Source organism: Eublepharis macularius, chromosome 4 (genome assembly GCF_028583425.1).
Source record: "Eublepharis macularius isolate TG4126 chromosome 4, MPM_Emac_v1.0, whole genome shotgun sequence".
In the NCBI taxonomy this organism is placed as follows: Eukaryota; Metazoa; Chordata; class Lepidosauria; order Squamata; family Eublepharidae; genus Eublepharis; species Eublepharis macularius.
In genome coordinates, this window is record NC_072793.1 from 85,645,850 (window position 1) to 85,664,340 (window position 18,491).

Here is an 18,491-nt window from a genome sequence, read left to right on the forward strand (position 1 = left end):
CTGGTTTCCCCAATTAAAATCAGAGAATCCTAATCCAGTCTGGGAACCCAGATCCAGACCCCTGGATAAATCTGGCTGGCTCCTTCCTGGGCTTCTGGTTTTTTTTCCAAGAGGGGAGTGGTAGGAGGAGTAAGGGAGGGAGGGGGGAGGCAGTGACCAATCCATGCAGGAGCTCGTCTTGTCTGCCTGGCTTCTGTGAGTGATACTGGTGCAGTTGGGCTAAATTGCAACAGTGGATTATTTGCGCATCCCTGAAATCTGGATTTCCCAGGGTCTTTGTGTGTGTGTGCGCGTGTGCGCACGCATGCACACACATCCCTAATCGTGACTCCTGAAGGTCTTGGAGCAGCTGGTCCTTATTCCTGACTTCATGACACAATAAATGATAAGCTGTGACTTGTGAAGTTCCCCTGCAGAATTTACCATAGATTCAAAGAGCAGTTTGGATATACAATATGAGAGCTTTAAAAAGAAAAAAAAATCCAATTGTGTATGTATATTATTTTCCATAAATTTCCTTTATAAGTGCTATCTATGCACTCCTCTGAATCACCAGGGAAATGACATACATGCCTTCTTGGGATAACTTGCTAATTTATTTATTTAAATTATTATATTGTTTTTCTGTCAGTTCAAAGCTGTTTTCAATAAAAACAAATGTCAGTACTGAATAATTTAAAAATTAGAACAACCATATGCACAAATCAGAGACCCAAATAAAACTATACATATAATACATTATACACATAAAAAATCCATTCTTCACGAGCTATGCTTTACAGATTTTATTAAACCTGAGCAAAGATGATACAGCCCCTACTTTACTGGGTAGCTTGTTCCACAAGGATGGAGCTGCCCCAGGAAAAGCTCTTGTTCGGGCTGTTACAGACCTATCCATCCTTAGAGAAGAGATGGAATGCAGACTCTGATGGGAGGAACAGCGTAACTGCATAGGCTCATATGTCACAAAGGGGGTCTAGATACTTGCTGTTTCATATCTGACTACGTTTCAAAACATTGTAATTATACAAGTTTGGGGACCAGCAAGGACTTGCAGGGGAGTATCTCATTTTCCTCAAACCCACTATTTCCTTTTTTCCTTTCCTGAAACCCCATATGATATTACCTTTTCCTGCTTCCTTCTCTCCTTCCCACCCATCAGCCAACCTACATTTATCTGCCCCTGAGTCTTCAACTTTCCTTCCTACCCCGCAGAAGCCTGTACCTAAGAAAAACTATGCTCAAATGCACAGTATTGGCTACTGGGCCAGGCCCAATTGTGCAGTGCTTGCCACTGCACCAGACTCCATTGCATGGCAGGGAACCCACAAGGACCTGTTGGGCAGGCATCTCACTTTACCCTGTATCCCCCTCCCAACGCAATTTCCTTTTTTTTCCTCCTTGCAACCTTTCATTTATATATTTTATTTATTTATACTCTGCCTTTCTTCTAACTGTGGACCCAAAGCAGCTTATATTATTATTCTTGTCTCCCTGTTATCCTCACAACAACCCTGAGAAGTAGATTAGGCTTAGAGTGTGTGACTGGATCAAAGTCACCCATTGAGCTTCCATGGCAGAGTAGTGATTTGAATCTGGGTCTCCTGGATCCTACTCTGAAACTCTAGCCACGATGCTATGCTGGCTTTTGTCAGAAGGGAGGGCTGCTGTTGAACAGTAGCAAGCAGCCAGGCCTGAGTGTGTCATGCAAGTCATGCGGTAGCAAGTTGCCTGGTGGTTGCTGGTGGGCCTGGCTCCGATGAGTACTCTTTCAAAGGCCAGAAAAGCCCTGGCAAGGGCCCTGCCCCCTGCTTTTACTGACAGAAACCAAGCCTGGCCAGACCCTTACGGTTACCTAGCAACAGACATTCAGGGTATCTGGTTAAAACTATAGGTGCTCCTTTTATCATTTTGCATTTTTTTAAAAAAAGTGTATTTTTTTCTGCAAACCTGGGGCATTTTTCAGGTGTATAGGAAGATCTATCTTGTCCGTTCATGGCTATTAGTATGTAAGATGATATAAAAATGTTGTTAATCAAGTAACCAAGTAGACATGTGAAAGACGGGCGGGGGGGGGGGGACCTGAAAAATTCAGAGGAGGGACCTTTTTTTTCCTGAGGGCAAATTTCTCTATGAAAAAATTGGTAAATTCAAGGAAGCACTGAGGAAAAGATATCCTATGAAATATTTTCTCTTTTAGAATGCTTCTTAAGGTAAGCAAAATCAAAAAGAGTCCAGTAGCACCTTTAAGACTAACCAATTTTATTTTAGCATAAGCTTTCGAGAATCAAGTTCTCTTCTTCAGATGCCTGATACAGAGTCTCTGTATCAGGCATCTGAAGAAGAGAACTTGATTCTCGAAAGCTTATGCTAAAATAAAATTGGTTAGTCTTAAAGGTGCTACTGGACTCTTTTTGATTTTGCTACCACAGACTAACACGGCTAACTTCTCTGCATCTTAAGGTAAGGTTTTTCACAATCAAAATGTATAGCATGAAAAGCCTGAGGACTTTAGCTTAATATCCGAGCAGGCTGGCTGTCCTTCCTGTTGTAACTATATGAGAGTTTCTGTCCAAATAATATACTTTCTTTGGTTTGCTACAGAATTTCTTTTCAAGTACCTTCAACTTTTATTCTTTTCATACCTCTCAGATGGCAACACTTAAAGATCCATGTGCTGTGGTAATATAGAGTGCAGAAGTCTGAACTCTTTCTCAAGAGTATACTTGGAGTTTTTCTTATAGAAACAGATACTAGTAAATTCTGTAAATATGCCAAATAGTACCATTTTATATGCTGTTATAAATTATGCATTTTATGTTGTTTAGTCAGTAAAAGTTTAGGCTTGATAGGAAAGTAAGTATTGCATATATTTCAATTTACCCTAAATAAATAAATAAATAAATAAATAAATAAATATAAATATATATATATATATATATATATATAAATATATATATATATATATTATTTTATATATATATAAAAAAAACATTTGGTGGCATCAAAATTTCCAGAAATGTTACATCTAACAAATAATTCACAATGTACTTTTCGGGGGTGGGGGAGTGAGGGGTGTTGATTCAAAGTTCTATGAGGGTTCTTGTGGTTAAAAAGTGTACCTGTGTGAGCAAGTGTTTTACCATTAATTTGAGTTGTAGGAACTGATCTCTGTTTGAACTAGAGGTGGGGTGCAAACCCATTTTGCATTTTGAAGTGAAACTCCTGTTCTTCATAGTTGTATGTGTGCAAGATGTGCAAAGTTAATAAAATGAGCCTTTCATAAAGCAAACCTCTCTTTAGTAAAAAGTCTGTCTCTTAAGTTAACACAAATATTTATCTCCTGTTCTCTTGGACAAATAGAAAACCAGCTGAGTTTTGGCTTTGTGTTTATGCAGTAAATTTTAGATGTAGCTAATATACTGCTTAAATATATATATATATCTGTGCTCCAATTGTATTGATGATTTTCCACTACATAAAACTGAGCATACATCAACTTTAAAAAATGGAAGATCAAAAGAAAAACGTGTCATGACTGAATGTGTGTAGCATGGATTGTGCGTCTGTAAGTACTGGTTATATTCAGTAAAGATTTAAGTATATTGATCTTGTAATAGTGTTCACTCTGACAGCTTCTGTATGCAGTGCACGGTTTTATTGAATTTAGCACATGCCATTTTATTTTCTTTGTCTCTTATCAGCTAGTGCAGCTGTTTTTATATAATGGTTTGTAATAAAAATGTAACATCTCTGCCTCCCTCCCTGCCAACTAAAATAAACTCAGCAATGAAAGATCTTTGCTTAACAATAATGGGTTTGAACAAAAGAAAATGGGATAAACAATTTCATAAATCAAACACTGAAAGATTTAATGGCAGTATTCAGTGACCTATCACCACTGCTGTTATGCATTGTGCAAACTCTGTACAGTATCCTAGGGATTGTATGCAATTACTGATGATAATTAATTCAGGCTTTGAAGACAACGTTAACTGGATGTTTCTCTGTTACAAATAATCAATTTCAAACCAAACACCAGTTTCAGTATCTCTTCAGAGATGTAGCCAGTCATTTTGGTTGAAGAAAATTCATTAATTAAAATAATATTAAGTCAGGAGGGAAAGACCTTACAATGTGAATGAAAGTACAGGAGTTGTATTTCTTGCGTAGCACAAGCTTTATCAACATTATCAGTCTTTTATTATTTGTTAAATCTTCTAAAGTACGCTAGGCCCTATATGCCAACAAGTTGAACAAGTCCCTGCGTGAAGGCTTACAATCTAGGGCCATGACCTTATCTTTGCTACTAGGAGTCAATCTTGTTGAATTCTGTGGGACTTCTGAATAAAAATGCATAGGACTGATCTATAAATAAAACCTTTGAGGCAACAGTAAAGGGAGGTTTGAGAAAGAAGGAATATTGATGAATAATAAATGTTATTGCTAATCACATGTTAATTTGATACAGGTAAAAGCCCTGATATCTGTTTTGAGCTTTTTAGACAACAGGTATGGTTTATTTTTACTCATTTTTTTAAAAAAGGACTGTAATGCTAAAGGTTGTTTTGTAAAGTTCTGAGGAAAGGGTTAGAAATTTACCAAATGCAAACTTTAAAATATGTTCCGTAGGAAACTTACAGCCTATTCCTGTTTTTGCTCAGAAGTTCCATTGAGTTTAATGGGATATTCTTCCAAGTAAGTATTTTTAGAGTTGAAGCGGTTGTGATTTGCTGCTGTTGAAGTATTTCTGAAATTCAGGATTCTGTAGGACAGAGAAAGGCAGAGAGTTCAAGTATGTCTATCATAGTTTTTTTTTAAAAAAAAATCATGATTACTAAGCATTTCCTAAAAAAAAAGTGTTGTATCCTTAGATTGTGCTTTAGTGTAATTTGTAGACATGAATGTGTTTCAGGATATAGTTAACTTTGCATATAGAAGAAAAGATGGAGTAGTGCTATGAAGTGCAAGTTTGTTGTGTTTTGAATAGTTGGAAAAAATATGAAACTGAATAATGCAACAAAAGAAAAAAAACTGCTCAGAGAAGTAGATATATTGGGGCTCAGTTTAAAAAGTCAGCCATCTACATTCTCCTGGAAGATTATTGCCAGTGCACTTTCCTAGATGCAAATAAAAATGTGTGTGTATTAGAGTACTTTGATTAGGGATACATCGATAGGGCAGAGGGTGTACCTTTGGATAAGGATCACTAGTCTCATAAGTGCTTGAAAAGGGACCCATGGCTTTCTTTGTTTACAAACTGCGACCTGATGGCACTTGGACAGCCTCTCATAAGTTATGCTTTATCTTTCCTTTTTCTTACTGCTTTGAAAACTCTCTGCAGTTACTTTTCCCAAGCTTAAGAAGCTTGATTAGTTTGCCTTTTGCTCCATCTTTGTTGTAATAAGGCAAGTTACAAACTTCAAAATGAACATAATCACCAGGCAGCCTTACTTTGGTCAACTCTCTCTGCTACATGTGAAGTCAGCTCCAGATTTGATTACTCCAGTGGTGATTCCCAAACATTATCTGAAGCAGCTTTGTGCCTGTGCAGTAGCTCTGTAGGGCAAAGTGACTGCAGCTGCTTTTGCTGGGTCCCAGAACTGAATTTTCTTTATTGATTGTTGAGACATATATACTCCTGAGTAGTAAGTGGGTCATTTACCCATGCATTATTAAACACAGAATTGCTTGCAGTTTGTTTTCTCTTTTCACTTGTGCAAAGATACATCCTGGTGGTGGGAGTACAGTGGCCTGAGTAGGGTGGCCTGGACTGTGGGCATGATAGCTCTGGAGAGCCCTCTTCCTTCTTATGAAGCCCAGAGTACCCTTTGGTTTGCTGAGGACAATGAAGTGGTTAGGCAGACGGTTGCAGCTGAAGCAGAGGAAAGCTATGCTATGGTAAAATCAAGGCTTGACTATTGTAATGCTCTATACATAAGTCTCCCCTCTAAGTTAACTAGGAGGCTCCAATTAGTAAATGCTGCAGCTCAACTGTTATCAGGAGCGAGCAGGAGCATGAACATCACTCCCATCCTACAGTCGCTCCATTGGCTACCCATCAGTTACCGTGCTCAGTTCAAGGTATTAGTTATTACATACAATGTTCTTCATGACTTTGGTCCAGCATACCTACGGGACCACCTCCCTCCCTATGTTCCTCCAAGGCAGCTTTGCTCATCTGAACAGGGTCTTCTGCAGGTGCCAGGCTGCACACAGGTGAAGTCAGCAGCAGCCCATACACAGGCTTTCTCTGTGGTGGCCCCTGTCCTGTGGAATGACCTGCTTGAGGAAGTCAGAAGAGCCCCCACTCTCCTGGCTTTCCATAAACAACGCAAAACTGAACTATTCAAAAAGGCTTTTTACTCAAATGGGTGGGCTGTATTGTAGGAAAGGGGTCTCATATGCTTCGCAAATGAGTTAGGGACCATAGACTTCATCACTATATTGCCTTACATATTATCTGCTACTTTAAATATGTAGTCCTATGTACACCAGTGCTCCATATTGTCTAATGTTAGTCCTAGAATTGATTATGTTCTGCTTCAGTATTTTTTTTATTCTGTATTGGATTCTTGCTAATACTGTATCTTTTAAACTTGCATCTATTTACCCTATGGTATTGTTTATGAAATGCCCTTGATACTGTATTGAAATGTACTTGATACTGATTGTGTAATCCACCTTGAATCTCAGTGAGAAAGGCGGACTATAAATGACATAAATAAACAAACAAACAAACAAATAAATAAAAGCTCAAAGTGAATGTGACCAAACATGGATGGAAGTGTTTTACTTGTCCACTCCGTAGCAGTGATAGCTCTGAAACAAGCTCAGTTCTCTGCCATTATGATGTTTGTACACTGCTGTCTGGTAGAGCTGTTCTGAGTTGCGAGGAGGCTCTTATCCCAGGCTCCTGAGGATGTTGGCCTAGAAAATATTCATGCCTACTATGACTCATTTGTGATGCATTTTGCAGATAAAATCCCTTGCATGCAGTTCAATTTCAGGATGCTGTTGAAGCACAGATTAGTCCTAATTATGTAGATGACTTTCAGTTGCTGAGGCTTGATGGTAGTGGACAAACCACTTAGGCACTTACCCTTCATGGCTGTCCAGGTGGTAATACATTCCTTTCTGGGTAGACAGCTTTTAAAATGGCTGTCATGTGACCCCTCCTGTAGAATGCATCCCTAGGCCCCACTAACTTCAATAACTACTGCCTGGTGAGTAACATTCCTTTTGGGGGCTAGGTGCTTGAGCAGATGGTGGCTTCCAGCAGTCTTGGAGAAGACAGGTTATGTAGACCCATTTCAGTCTGAATTCAGGCCTGTGTCAGAAACGGCCTTGGTCAACCTGACTTTGCTGACAGAGTGATAGGAGTGCATCCCTGTTGATTCTCTTAAACCTTCCTGCTGCCTTTGATACCATCAACCATGGTATCCTTCTCAAGAGGCAGATTAAGCTAGGGGTAAGGTTCACCGTACTGTGGCAGTTCCACTGTTACTTGACTGGCCAATTCCTGAAGGTAGTGCTGGGGGACTACTGCTCTTCCTCATAGTGTTTATGTTGTATGATCTCACAAGTATCCCACTTGCCTCCTATGCTGTTTAACATGAAACCACTGGAGAAATCATAAGGGGATTTGCAGTAAGTTGCCACCAATATGTGGATGAGACCCAGCTCGGTTTCTTCTTAACAGCTGAGTCAGTTGGGTCTGTGGAAGTTCTTAACAGGTGCCTGGAGATGGTAATGGGATAAATAAGAGCCAGTAAACTGAAGCTCAATCCAGACAAGACTGAGGTGCTGTTGGTCTATGAGAAAGCTGTTCAAGGAGTCAGCCTGTTTTGGAGGGGGTTGCACTGCCTTTGGGGAAGCTGCTGGAATCTGGCCTATGGCCAGAGGCTTGGGTCTCTTCAGCTTTTCTTTGAAAAATATTATTTTGCCATGTTCTTCCATACTCTGGTTCAGTTACTGTAATCTACTCTGCATGAGACTGCCTTTGTAAATTGTCCAAAATTTCAGCTGGTCCAAAATGCAGCAGCCATGCTCTGTCAGGGGCTAGATATAGGTATAGTATTACTCTGTGCTGAAAGATATGCACTGGTTACCCATCTGTTTCTGGAATAATTCAAATAGCTGTTTCTTACCTTTAAGGCCCTAAATGGCTTGGGACCAGAATACTTGAAGGATGCCTCTTGCCATACTATCCAGCTAATACTTTTTTCAGAAGCCCTGCTGTATGCTTTTAGGGGTGACAGGGCTATTTCAGCAGTGACATCTCATCTGTGGAATGCTCTTCCCACTGAAGCTTGCATGGTGCTTGCTCTACTATCTTTTATGTGCCAAGCCGAAACCTTTCTGTTCACTCATTCTTTTAATTAAAGGGTAGGTATTTAACACAATTTTATAGTCTTTGTTTATCCTGGAAACTGTAATGCTCATTTAAAGGTGCTTGGTGCTTTATGTTTTTATGCCATAGCTGAGTTATTAATGATGGATTTTAATTAAGAACTTTTATGGTGTTTTATGTTTTTATGGTATGATGTTTTTATTATGTTGTAGTTCATCAGCTAGCTCAAACTGGTTTCCTAGATAGGCTGTGTAGAAATGTTCTGAATAAATAAATAAAATAATAAATCCTTGAAATGACCCAGTGTCAGCTTGATTGTTTTACCTATTTTTTTGTGCCTGTGTAGGCATCTATTTAAGAAGTAATTGCAATAAATGTCAGATTAGGTGGAGAGAAGAATTATGATTGACACATACTGCTTTCCTTTAACAGCCGAACATGGGAAGTAGAACTGGCAGACTGGAGAAGCTAATGACCCTTGCTTACCATTTTACAATAGAAGCAGGTTAGGTGTAGTGGTTAAAAGTAGAGGGGCTCTAATCTGGAGAACCAGGTTTGATTCCCCACTCCTCCACTTGAAGCCAGCTGGGTGACCTCGGGTCAGTCGCAGCTCTTCCAGAGCTCTCTGGAGCTCAGCCCCACCCACCTCACAAGGTGATTGTTGTGGGGATAATAACAACATACTTTGTAAACCGCTCTGAGTGGGTGTTAAGTTGTCCTGGAGGGTGGTATATAAATGGAATGATGATGGTGATTAAAAGAAGTACAAGATACTTGAGTTTCTTTTCTGCTTATGTATAACACTTGGCCTAACTTTAATTTGTTGATTGTATTAACACCTGTTCATCTTAAATTCAGAAAGCTGGTCTTTATATCATTTAATGCCACAGTCTGCTTGCTAGGTACTTAAGATTGAGAACTGTAAAGCTTTGCATTTTTAATAACTTTTATTCATGTTTTTAAAATTTCAGTTGGATTTCCCATTTTCTCTGGTTAATATAAAAACTCTTTGACAATCTCTGCTAATGACTCAGTCAGCATCTTCATTGGCATCCAGCATAATGCAGATGACTTCACTTAAATAGCTTGTCCCGACTGTAAAACTGAATTTGAGAAACGCCTTCCTTTAAGCTTCCATGAAGCTCAGTTGTTGCTTCTGGATTCTGATTCTTGGGACTTGCGTTCTTGCATTGGAAAATGTGGCCCCCAACCTGACAATTACATTTGGATCAAAGACCCTGCCTCTCAACGCATCACTTCTTTCCTTTACACATACCTTGGCAAAATCAATTGTACCTCAGGATATCATAATCAAGGAGGGGAACTGTGCTATCATTGAATGTAAGCTGAACGCTAGCCAGTTTGATTCCATCCATTGGTACAACTCTAAAGGATATCTGCTGAAACAAGATGGAGAAGGTAAGAGAAACCTATTTGAGTAATTATAACAGTGCAAGGTAACAGTTACCTTTGCATTCTTAATTGCATATCCACACTGTTATTGGGAAAATTAACTGAGAGATTTTGCAGGTATCCAAAGGTCAGTTTCCTTTTACAGAACTATTCATTTCTAGCAGTTCAAGGCAAATAAAAGTATCAAAATGCAGGAACATTAGGAAATAGGCCCTTCATGTCATGTATAAGTAAATGAGCTGTCAGCTGTTCAGTTAAGGAACATTAAACTAAAGAAAATTCAAACTTATATGCAGGAAAAATATAGAAGACTTTGGGACAAGGTCTGTTGTTTTATGATGTAGCACAACTTCTCTACACATGTAATCTCACATTCAGTCCTTGAAAGAACTTGGAATGTCTGCTGAGATGCTAGACAATCACTGCCAGTCAAGTTGAGAGAATTAGACTGAATCTAACATTAGAGTGATACTATGCAAGAGCCCTTTAAAGTATCTGACAGCCCCTGTCCTAAACAGATTTACTTAATAGAAAATCCAGTTGATTTCCGTAGAACTGATGAAAGCAGAGCAGAATTTGTTTTTTACCTCTCTTTTCAAATTTGCATTGCCATTACATAAGCAGAGCTTATAGATGGATCACAAAGAAGCTTAAAAATTAACTGTAGTCATAATTGAATGTATTCCTTCCTAATCATAGCCATGAAGTTGTTCTTGCTGTAGGCTGAATGCTATGTGTGGACCCCTGAGCACCAATATTTGTAGCAAAGTCCTGATTTGTGCAGACACCAGCTTAGTTTGGAACATCATGGCTTTGCTTTGCTTCTTTAAACTAACTACAATTAGTACGGTTCTCTGAATGTAGGTCATTCCACTAATTATTGTTACTTGTACCTGTCAAACTAAGGACTTGGTTCCAGTGATCCATCAACAGAAGGCACAGATAGTCACAAATCATTCCCTCTCTTCCCTCCCCACAACAGCTCTTTCCAATCCCAGGAAATGGAAACATTATTGCTGGGATTGTGGGTGTTTATGGACTAATAATGGGTTGGGAGGCTGCAGTGGGGAGGTGGAAGAGGGGGGAAATTGCCCTTTCTGTCTCTTCTGTCAGCACCACTCTACTGATGGAAGAAGGAGAGGGTGATTTCCCCCCCCCCTTTCCCTTCACCACTGCAACCTTCCCACTCACATGGCTGTCAGTCTGCATGTGTCCCACAATCCCAGAAAGAAACGTCCCCAGGATCAGAAAGGACTGCTCGGGGGGAGGGGAATGCAAGAAACATCCACAATCCTAGTGTCCATTGATCACTAGATCCAACCCAGAATCTGAAACCATGGTTTGAAGCTAGTTTATTAAGCACCGTTAACTATGGTTTTGTGTGGTGTGTGAACAAGGACGTCTTGGCTTCAGGTGATGAAGGTGATGAAACCAGTACCAGTCATGACAAACCAGGTTTTGAATTATTGTCTGCAAGCCAAATCCTGATTTCACAAACTAACCTTAGTTAACAATGATTTCATGGTATGAACAGTCTTTAAAATGTTTTGTTTGAATACCCATTTTTTGTGCATTTCAACTGGTTGCCTGCTCTTGCCGCCATGCAGTTTTTAGTTGCATTTGGCAGTGAAAATAGTAGTCCTTCTGCCTTCACCTTTTTAATAAGTACTATTGGCTGGTTTTCTTGATTTTAAGATACTGGAGGAAGGGAAGTACCATTAGTTTCTCACGTGTTAATTTTTATTATGGTCTAACACTTGAAAGAGTGGAAGGCTGGATTTGCACACTACCTTTCCAAATTGAACTGCTGTGCTAAAATGAGTGGTTTTTTTGCCACTGTGTCCATACTTGCTAAGTATCCCTGAAATCATAACAGTATGAACTATTTATCATACATTCTTGTAACTTGCTCTTTCTGCATGTTTGGAAAAGCATGAATGGGCTCTTGGTGAGGTATAAGACCCTAGTCTCTCTAAACATCTATCTGGCCCAAAGATAGGACAGGTAGCCCTGTCCAAGTAACATTATTACTGGCATAAGAATTAGTGAAAGGAAGCTCTGTGTCTTAACCAGGGGCATATACAGCTTGGTAACCTTGTCTGTTATATTTAGATGAGAAGGAATAATTTAAGAACAATTGGACTCCTCCTGACTGTCAATTGTTACTGTTATGTGGAGCAGATGGCTGTGAGCATCAGAAGGATAATACTGGGATGGTGCGGGGGGGCTTCAAGGATGACGCAGTGACCTTCCTTTAACAGCTGGCACTCTGATAGCATAAGATGCTTGATATTATTTATTTGTTCATTTATTTATTGGACTGAGTAAAGGTACTGGCCATTGTTAATTAAGAAGCTGTCAAATCACCAAATACTGTTAACTGGCCACTTTCCCAGTCCTTTGTGTTCTACTTAAGGTGCTGATCATAGAAATATCAGTGCATCTTTGTAAAGGAACTGCATAATTTGTAACTATAACATTACAGTTTCTTTTCTTATTTGTGTCTTTAGATGGAAGATGGTTGATCTCTGACAGTGTCCTCAATATCACAAGTGTAAGCTTTGGTGACCGGGGGCGATACACTTGTGTTGCCATTCATGAAAATGGCACTAAATATTATTCAGTCACCCTCAGGGTGGTTTCCACATCTGGGGATATGGGCATCTACTACATGATCGTCTGCCTGGTCGCCTTTACTATCATCCTGATCTTAAATATAACACGTCTGTGCATGATGAGCAGCCACCTCCGCAAGACAGAGAAGGCAATCAACGAGTTCTTCAGGACAGAAGGGGCTGAGAAACTACAGAAGGCCTTTGAAATTGCCAAACGCATTCCTATCATTACCTCTGCCAAAACCCTAGAGCTGGCCAAAGTAACCCAGTTTAAGACAATGGAATTTGCTCGGTACATTGAAGAACTTGCCAGAAGTATACCTCTTCCCCCATTAATCCTTAACTGTAGGGCCTTTATGGAAGAAATCTTTGAGGCAGTGCGAGTTGATGACCCAGATGAAGTGGGAGATGGAATCAAACAAACCCAGGCTCTTAGCGCCCAAGACGGGCTGTACCCTTTAAACCCGGAAATCAAGCGCAGCAATTCACCAGCAGGCGATTCAGATGATGGTTCTATGAATGACCATGGCAAAGAAATAGCTGTTGAGGTATCTGTCCATCTTCAGTCAGAAGCACAAAGCATTGACACTGTTTCTCATGACAGTGTCCCTTCCATACATTCTGAAGATGATGCATGCGCTGAATCCAAATAGAGCAGCAAAGGCAGATGCATGAATGTTGCATCTGATTGCTTAAAAGATTTGAGGAAGAAGGGAAAGCAAAAATTAGCCAGTCACAAATGTACAACATTGTTATTTTAAAACTTCCTTAGAGACTTTAAGGTGCCAAACAATTAGCAAACATGCATTTTTGTCTTGTATGTCAGTGTTCTCTTAATAATTTGAAAACCAGCTTATATGAGGCTGTTTTTAGATCTTTTTAAGCAGGAGTTGTATTACAGGTATTGCTAGGAGGATTTTATGTATTATCTTTGATAATCTTAAACACCATCTCAGAAGGGGGGAAAAGGTAATAAGAACTGTTTTTCTCATTTTCACAAAGAAGCTTAACATCCTAAATGTGCCCACACATTAATAATTTCAAATTGTCACCTGCCAATGGGAGACTTTAGCATAAATGAATTACAGGATGTGCTGCAGTGAGAATGAGATTATTACATAGTTTTGAAACTATGCCAGACTTGTCAGTTTCCTTTGATTGTGTATGTTGCATTCAACTGCAATGCAAAAACAAGAGAATGGAAAGCTGAATGCCAATTTTTGGAAGCAGACTCTCTCATTTCAGCCAATAATTCAAATGTGGTTCCAGTTGCCAAGCACTTTAATAAAACATCCTTTTTTCTTGCTTTGTTTTTGGAGACAGCTCAAGTTGTCAGCATTACAAACATTGTCTCTCCTCCGGAATTGTATTGGGTGAAATGCCAAAGTTTTCTGAAGCCCTTGACAGTACTGTGAGGAACACAACAGGTCCTGAATTCAAGCATTATAATCTCATTGGTGGACCTGCAGTAACTCTGGACATTGAAAAAGAAAAAAAAATCCTCTTTCAGCTTTCTGAAGGAGTTAATAAAAGAGGAAATGTCTTGTACTGTAGCCTTAGGGCCTACCTAAGTATTACACAGCAGTCATGTGTACAAGTCTCTCACTGGTTTTAAAAAAGAAAAATTAAAGGCAGCCTTTGGTGGCTGCAATATTAAACACACAGCTGTGGCTGTTTGCCATTCAAAATTGTACTACTTCAGCTGCTTTTCCAGCCATGAGAGTGTTGCTTGGGGTGGTGACTATAAGCAGAAAATTGATGCGGAGGAAGAAGTTAAGCTGTGCCTTCCTCTTCTTCCTCCCCCACCCCAAACTAGCTGATACTTGAAGTCGTTCACAGATCGTTTTTATTAACCGCCCCCCACCTCCCCCAAAGAACATGCAGGACTGTTCTACATGTTTGCTTGTAACATCTGATCTGGTTCTTAGCTAATGCTCATATTTCATGAATGCTTCAGAGAGAAAAGGCTACTGCTTGACTGGACCTACCAATTCTGTTGCAGAATGAGATGATAAAAGCAGGTGTATCATTATGTGAGCGAGGAATTAGACATTTTGAATGCCTCCTCCACATTAATAAAAAAAATCTTCCAGGCAGAAAACGAGCACGCTGAAGAGATTCAAACCTGACTCTTGGGTTGCAGTTCTTTCCAGTTGGCAGGAGTTTTTGCCATAGTGGAAAAGTCTCTTTTATCTGCAGACCAAAGAGAAGCAGTTGCATTCTGTCACCTCATTATAATATGCATAGGAGTTGTATCCAATAGCCTTTATCATTGGCTTGGCCTAAAATAGGGATTCCTAAAACCAAATTGGGAAATAGGCAATAGAATAATTTGAAGGTTACACAATGAGTTTATATTTTGTTTGTTTCCTTGATAGCAGAGCTTTGATTATCTGGCCACCTACCTGACCATTATCATGTTGGCCCATGTTTTATTCTGTTTCGTGTAGCATAGCAAAGTGTTAGGATTGTTCCAGTCCACTTTTCTAGCTCTTGAATGCATCCTTCCTAGCTGCTGTTTTTTCCATCTGAGACATGGAAATCAGTGCAAACCTCTGCTTTCACTATCTGGTGCTTTCTGTTTGCATTTTTTAAAAAAATATTACTGGTAGCATTTTATAGTCAGTTTAGGTTTAATTTATGTAAGACTTGTCTGCACTCCATAAATTAATTTCTTTAAAGTGCTAGAAACATATTCCCATATATAATTTTAACAACTTGGCAGCAGGAGTAACGTTTAATTTCCTACAACTTTCCATGCCTTTTTATTCTTGGAATGCCATTTAAATCAGCAGTCAGTAAAGGGAAATGAGCAAGATTTTGAAGAGGATTTAATGTTACATTTTATAGCAGTAAGTGACAACCATAACAGTAATGATACCTTAGAAACAGAGATCATACAATACAACCCCGTGGAACAGATAATGTGAGTAAATAATATTCAACTGAAAGTATTTATCTTGAATCTCTTTGCATAAACATTTCTGAAACCAAGCAAAGATAATGCAGGCATCAACTTGGCAGAAAGATGTATTTCACACTATATTGTAAGAAATAAAAGTTTGCCCTTTTGAAGGCTCTTTCCACAGTAGAGTTGCCAGCTCATGATCTAGCAGCCTTGCCTATTACTTTAACTGCTCCCGGTGGAAAGAATTTATGCAAGAGTAGAGATTTGTGGCTTCATGCTCTGGCAGCCTATTCTCTCATACACCACTGATGCTTGAAGCACAACTGGAGTCTTGCTTGCTATAGCACTTTAGAATGTGACACCCTGCAGTTCTAAATTACGCTTTGTTGCTCTTGTATCATGTTTTGCTGGCCCACTTGTTCCTTGTGAACTTCTCACAATCTTAGTGGCCCTGCTTTCTCTCTGACTGTAGAGGATGCATAATAATTTCTCTCACACAAACTAATCTGGCTACATTGGCTTGAATGGGAAAATTTTTATTTAGAAGGGCTTGAATGATAAAATTCTGTGGTTCTTTTCTAGCACAAGAAGGAAACATCTTGCAGAATCTGAGCACCAGACCAGGCAAAGCCGTTCATTCACTAGTCTTACTGTGATAACACAGCATTAGCATGTGACTGTGCATTGTGTCTAATGCTGCAGTCCTGGCAGATAGAGCACGGTATGTGTATACACGCACATATATAATTTCTAGCTGCATAAGATTAACCGCTTGAATGTTTAATCATGTGCTTTGCTTATGCATTAAGAGGAGATTATGCTTAGTGTGTTGCTAGAATGTAAGATTTTCTAACTCTAAAATAGCAGGTTAAAAGTTTCGAACGTCACCAATGTGCCCACAGTTATCCTTGCAGCTGTGAATTCTACAGACCACGTATCCCATTTAAAAACAGTTCTGTACTACATGTTTTGAGTATCTTTGTTCACACCATGGTTCAGAATAATTCTGTTCCCTCTATTAACTGTGTAATGCGTGGCCTGGCAACAATGATGGTGAATGGATGCCAGGTGGATTCATAGGCCAAGTAATCAGACTAGGGTGTTAAAATTTGTTCCTTCTGACCTTAACTTCTGTGTATCTGGACAATATGGAGTTCCATGTATACTCTGGTGACATAATTATCTGTTAAGGTTGTTTTTATAATATTTATTACCCAGAAGATTGTTCCAAGGACAATAACAAGCCCGTGACATTCGGAATGGTATGTGAGATCTCTGTAAGGCGTTGCAACAAGTTGTGCTTTTTCATACTTGTGATTTCTATGTAAATTTTTTGATAAAATTCAGGTATGGTTTTTCATTCTTCTGAAACACTTTTGCAAGACGAAGTTAAAAAGACGTTATTCGTCAGAAATAAGCCCTAGGAATAGAGACAGCATTCTCAATTGCCTTTTTAAGAAGACACACCCACACTCATTTCCAGTCAGCAATCATGTAATTCGTTTCAGGATAGGAACATATAGTGGTGGAGTTTGCAATTCATCTGTAAATAACATCCATTGATGCCATAGTAAGATATAGGACTCAGCCCTGTCTTCAGACAACATAGCAAAGGGAAAACTGATGCATATAGTTCAAGGCGCTGTTAAAATAAAAATTGTTAGAAACAGATGCATGATGAATATGTTGTTGAGTATTGAGTTCTTAAAGAAAGCACAAAATGATAATTTATATGGAGAATATTGATTGTGTTTGCATTTGTGTCATGCATTTAATTGATGTAATATTACTCAGATGGTCAACATTCTTTGTAAACCCAAAAGGCCATGAGTCCATCTACAGAGATGTCCCTTGCCCAATGGAGGAATAATTTACTTGTTCACGTTTTTGTTTCAACTGATGACTGTTGACATAAGATTGTTTTGTTTCCTCGGTCTTTGATTTTTACAGATAACACCAAAAGCTACTTTAACAGAAGTATTATCTAAATGGAAATAATTTGTATTCTGGAGGCTGCGATGTTAATATCCACTGTAATAGCATAGTTTTTTGTACTTTCATATAAAAATATACTGTGTCCCCACCACCACCCGCCCGAATAAAACCCATTCAAAAAGCTTGAAGTGTTGTTTTGTCATTTTTTCCTGTTTGAAAGTGGCACAAAAATGAGCTGTTCAGCAATACACTTATAAAACAGCTGGCTTTATTCATTGCTAGGCAACCCATCATGCAGTCATGGAGAGTTTGCTAAAATACTTGATTATTTGAGAGTCTGTCCATCTTTGTCATTTTAATCCCTGAAGCTCTGTGGCCATCTCTAATAATACATGCCAAGTTTACAGACAAGTGGCTCTAGCATTCTTGAGCTTCAGGGACTGTTAGAGCAAATATGCCTTAGCTATAAAATGCTATTTTACTTGCTTTGCCAATCATAAAATGGTACTTTAAGAAACAAAGGTGTTTCATTTTTTTAAAAAAAATCTAATTAAACCTAAAGAGTCTCTAAAGCTACTAGAACAATTAAAAGCTAGGAGAACAATTGGGTGGTTATTTCAAAGATGGCCAAATCTCCAAAGCTTCTGTGGAATGTATTGGAGGGACTACAAGGAAGGATAGCTCCTTTAAAAATGTTTTATTTGGATTAGTGCTCATAGTACTGGATGAGAAGTCCTAGTCAGTCATAGGGAGTTTAGTTAATTATCCTACTATATAAAAGGCTAATTCTGTTCCAGAAAACTCACTTCCTACCCTGCTTTACCTCTAGAGGGCGGTGCCATGGAGGGACGCCCAGAAGAGGCAGCCCTTCCCTCAGAGAGCATGGTGCAGTGGGATGCCCAGGCCAGGATCAGGCATGGAGCAGGTGGCAAGCCTGTGCTCCGTCTTCACCCAGCTGGCATTAGGAGTGGAGCAGGAGGCACTGCCTGCCTCCGCCTTCACCCAGCTGGGATCAAAAATGGCTGTTCCTGTACCAAATAGACAAAATCCAAAAGAGAGTGCACTCACAGGAGCATACAAGTTATAAATTTATAAGTCAATTAATCAAGTGCTTTTGCTACATATTACTCATAAAGAGTGACCTCATTCATTTTAGTCCATTAGAATCAAGATGAAAAAGTTCATTAAGTGTTGTTCCCTTGTGGTTTCTTCTGTATCAGATTAAAGCAACAGTGTCCCAAACGAAATTCTTCCCCTTCCTCTTCTC

At 39.2% G+C, this 18,491-nt stretch overlaps 1 protein-coding gene across 4 annotated transcripts in view; it reads left to right on the forward strand.

Moving 5' to 3' along the window:
- Positions 1 to 17,408, forward strand: part of MFAP3 (microfibril associated protein 3) — a 20,152-nt gene extending 2,744 nt beyond the window's left edge. For 3 of the 4 annotated variants that reach the window (XM_054975982.1, XM_054975981.1, XM_054975985.1), the window contains exons 2-3: positions 9,325 to 9,772; positions 12,277 to 17,408. In XM_054975982.1, the coding sequence (XP_054831957.1) occupies positions 9,490 to 9,772; positions 12,277 to 13,034 (1,041 nt within the window). In that variant the 5' untranslated portion in view covers positions 9,325 to 9,489 and the 3' untranslated portion in view covers positions 13,035 to 17,408. Of the gene's footprint in view, positions 1 to 8,321; positions 8,389 to 9,324; positions 9,773 to 12,276 lie in introns of those variants that run through there. The other variant, XM_054975984.1, reaches the window with a different exon arrangement.
- Positions 17,409 to 18,491: the final 1,083 nt, after the last annotated feature.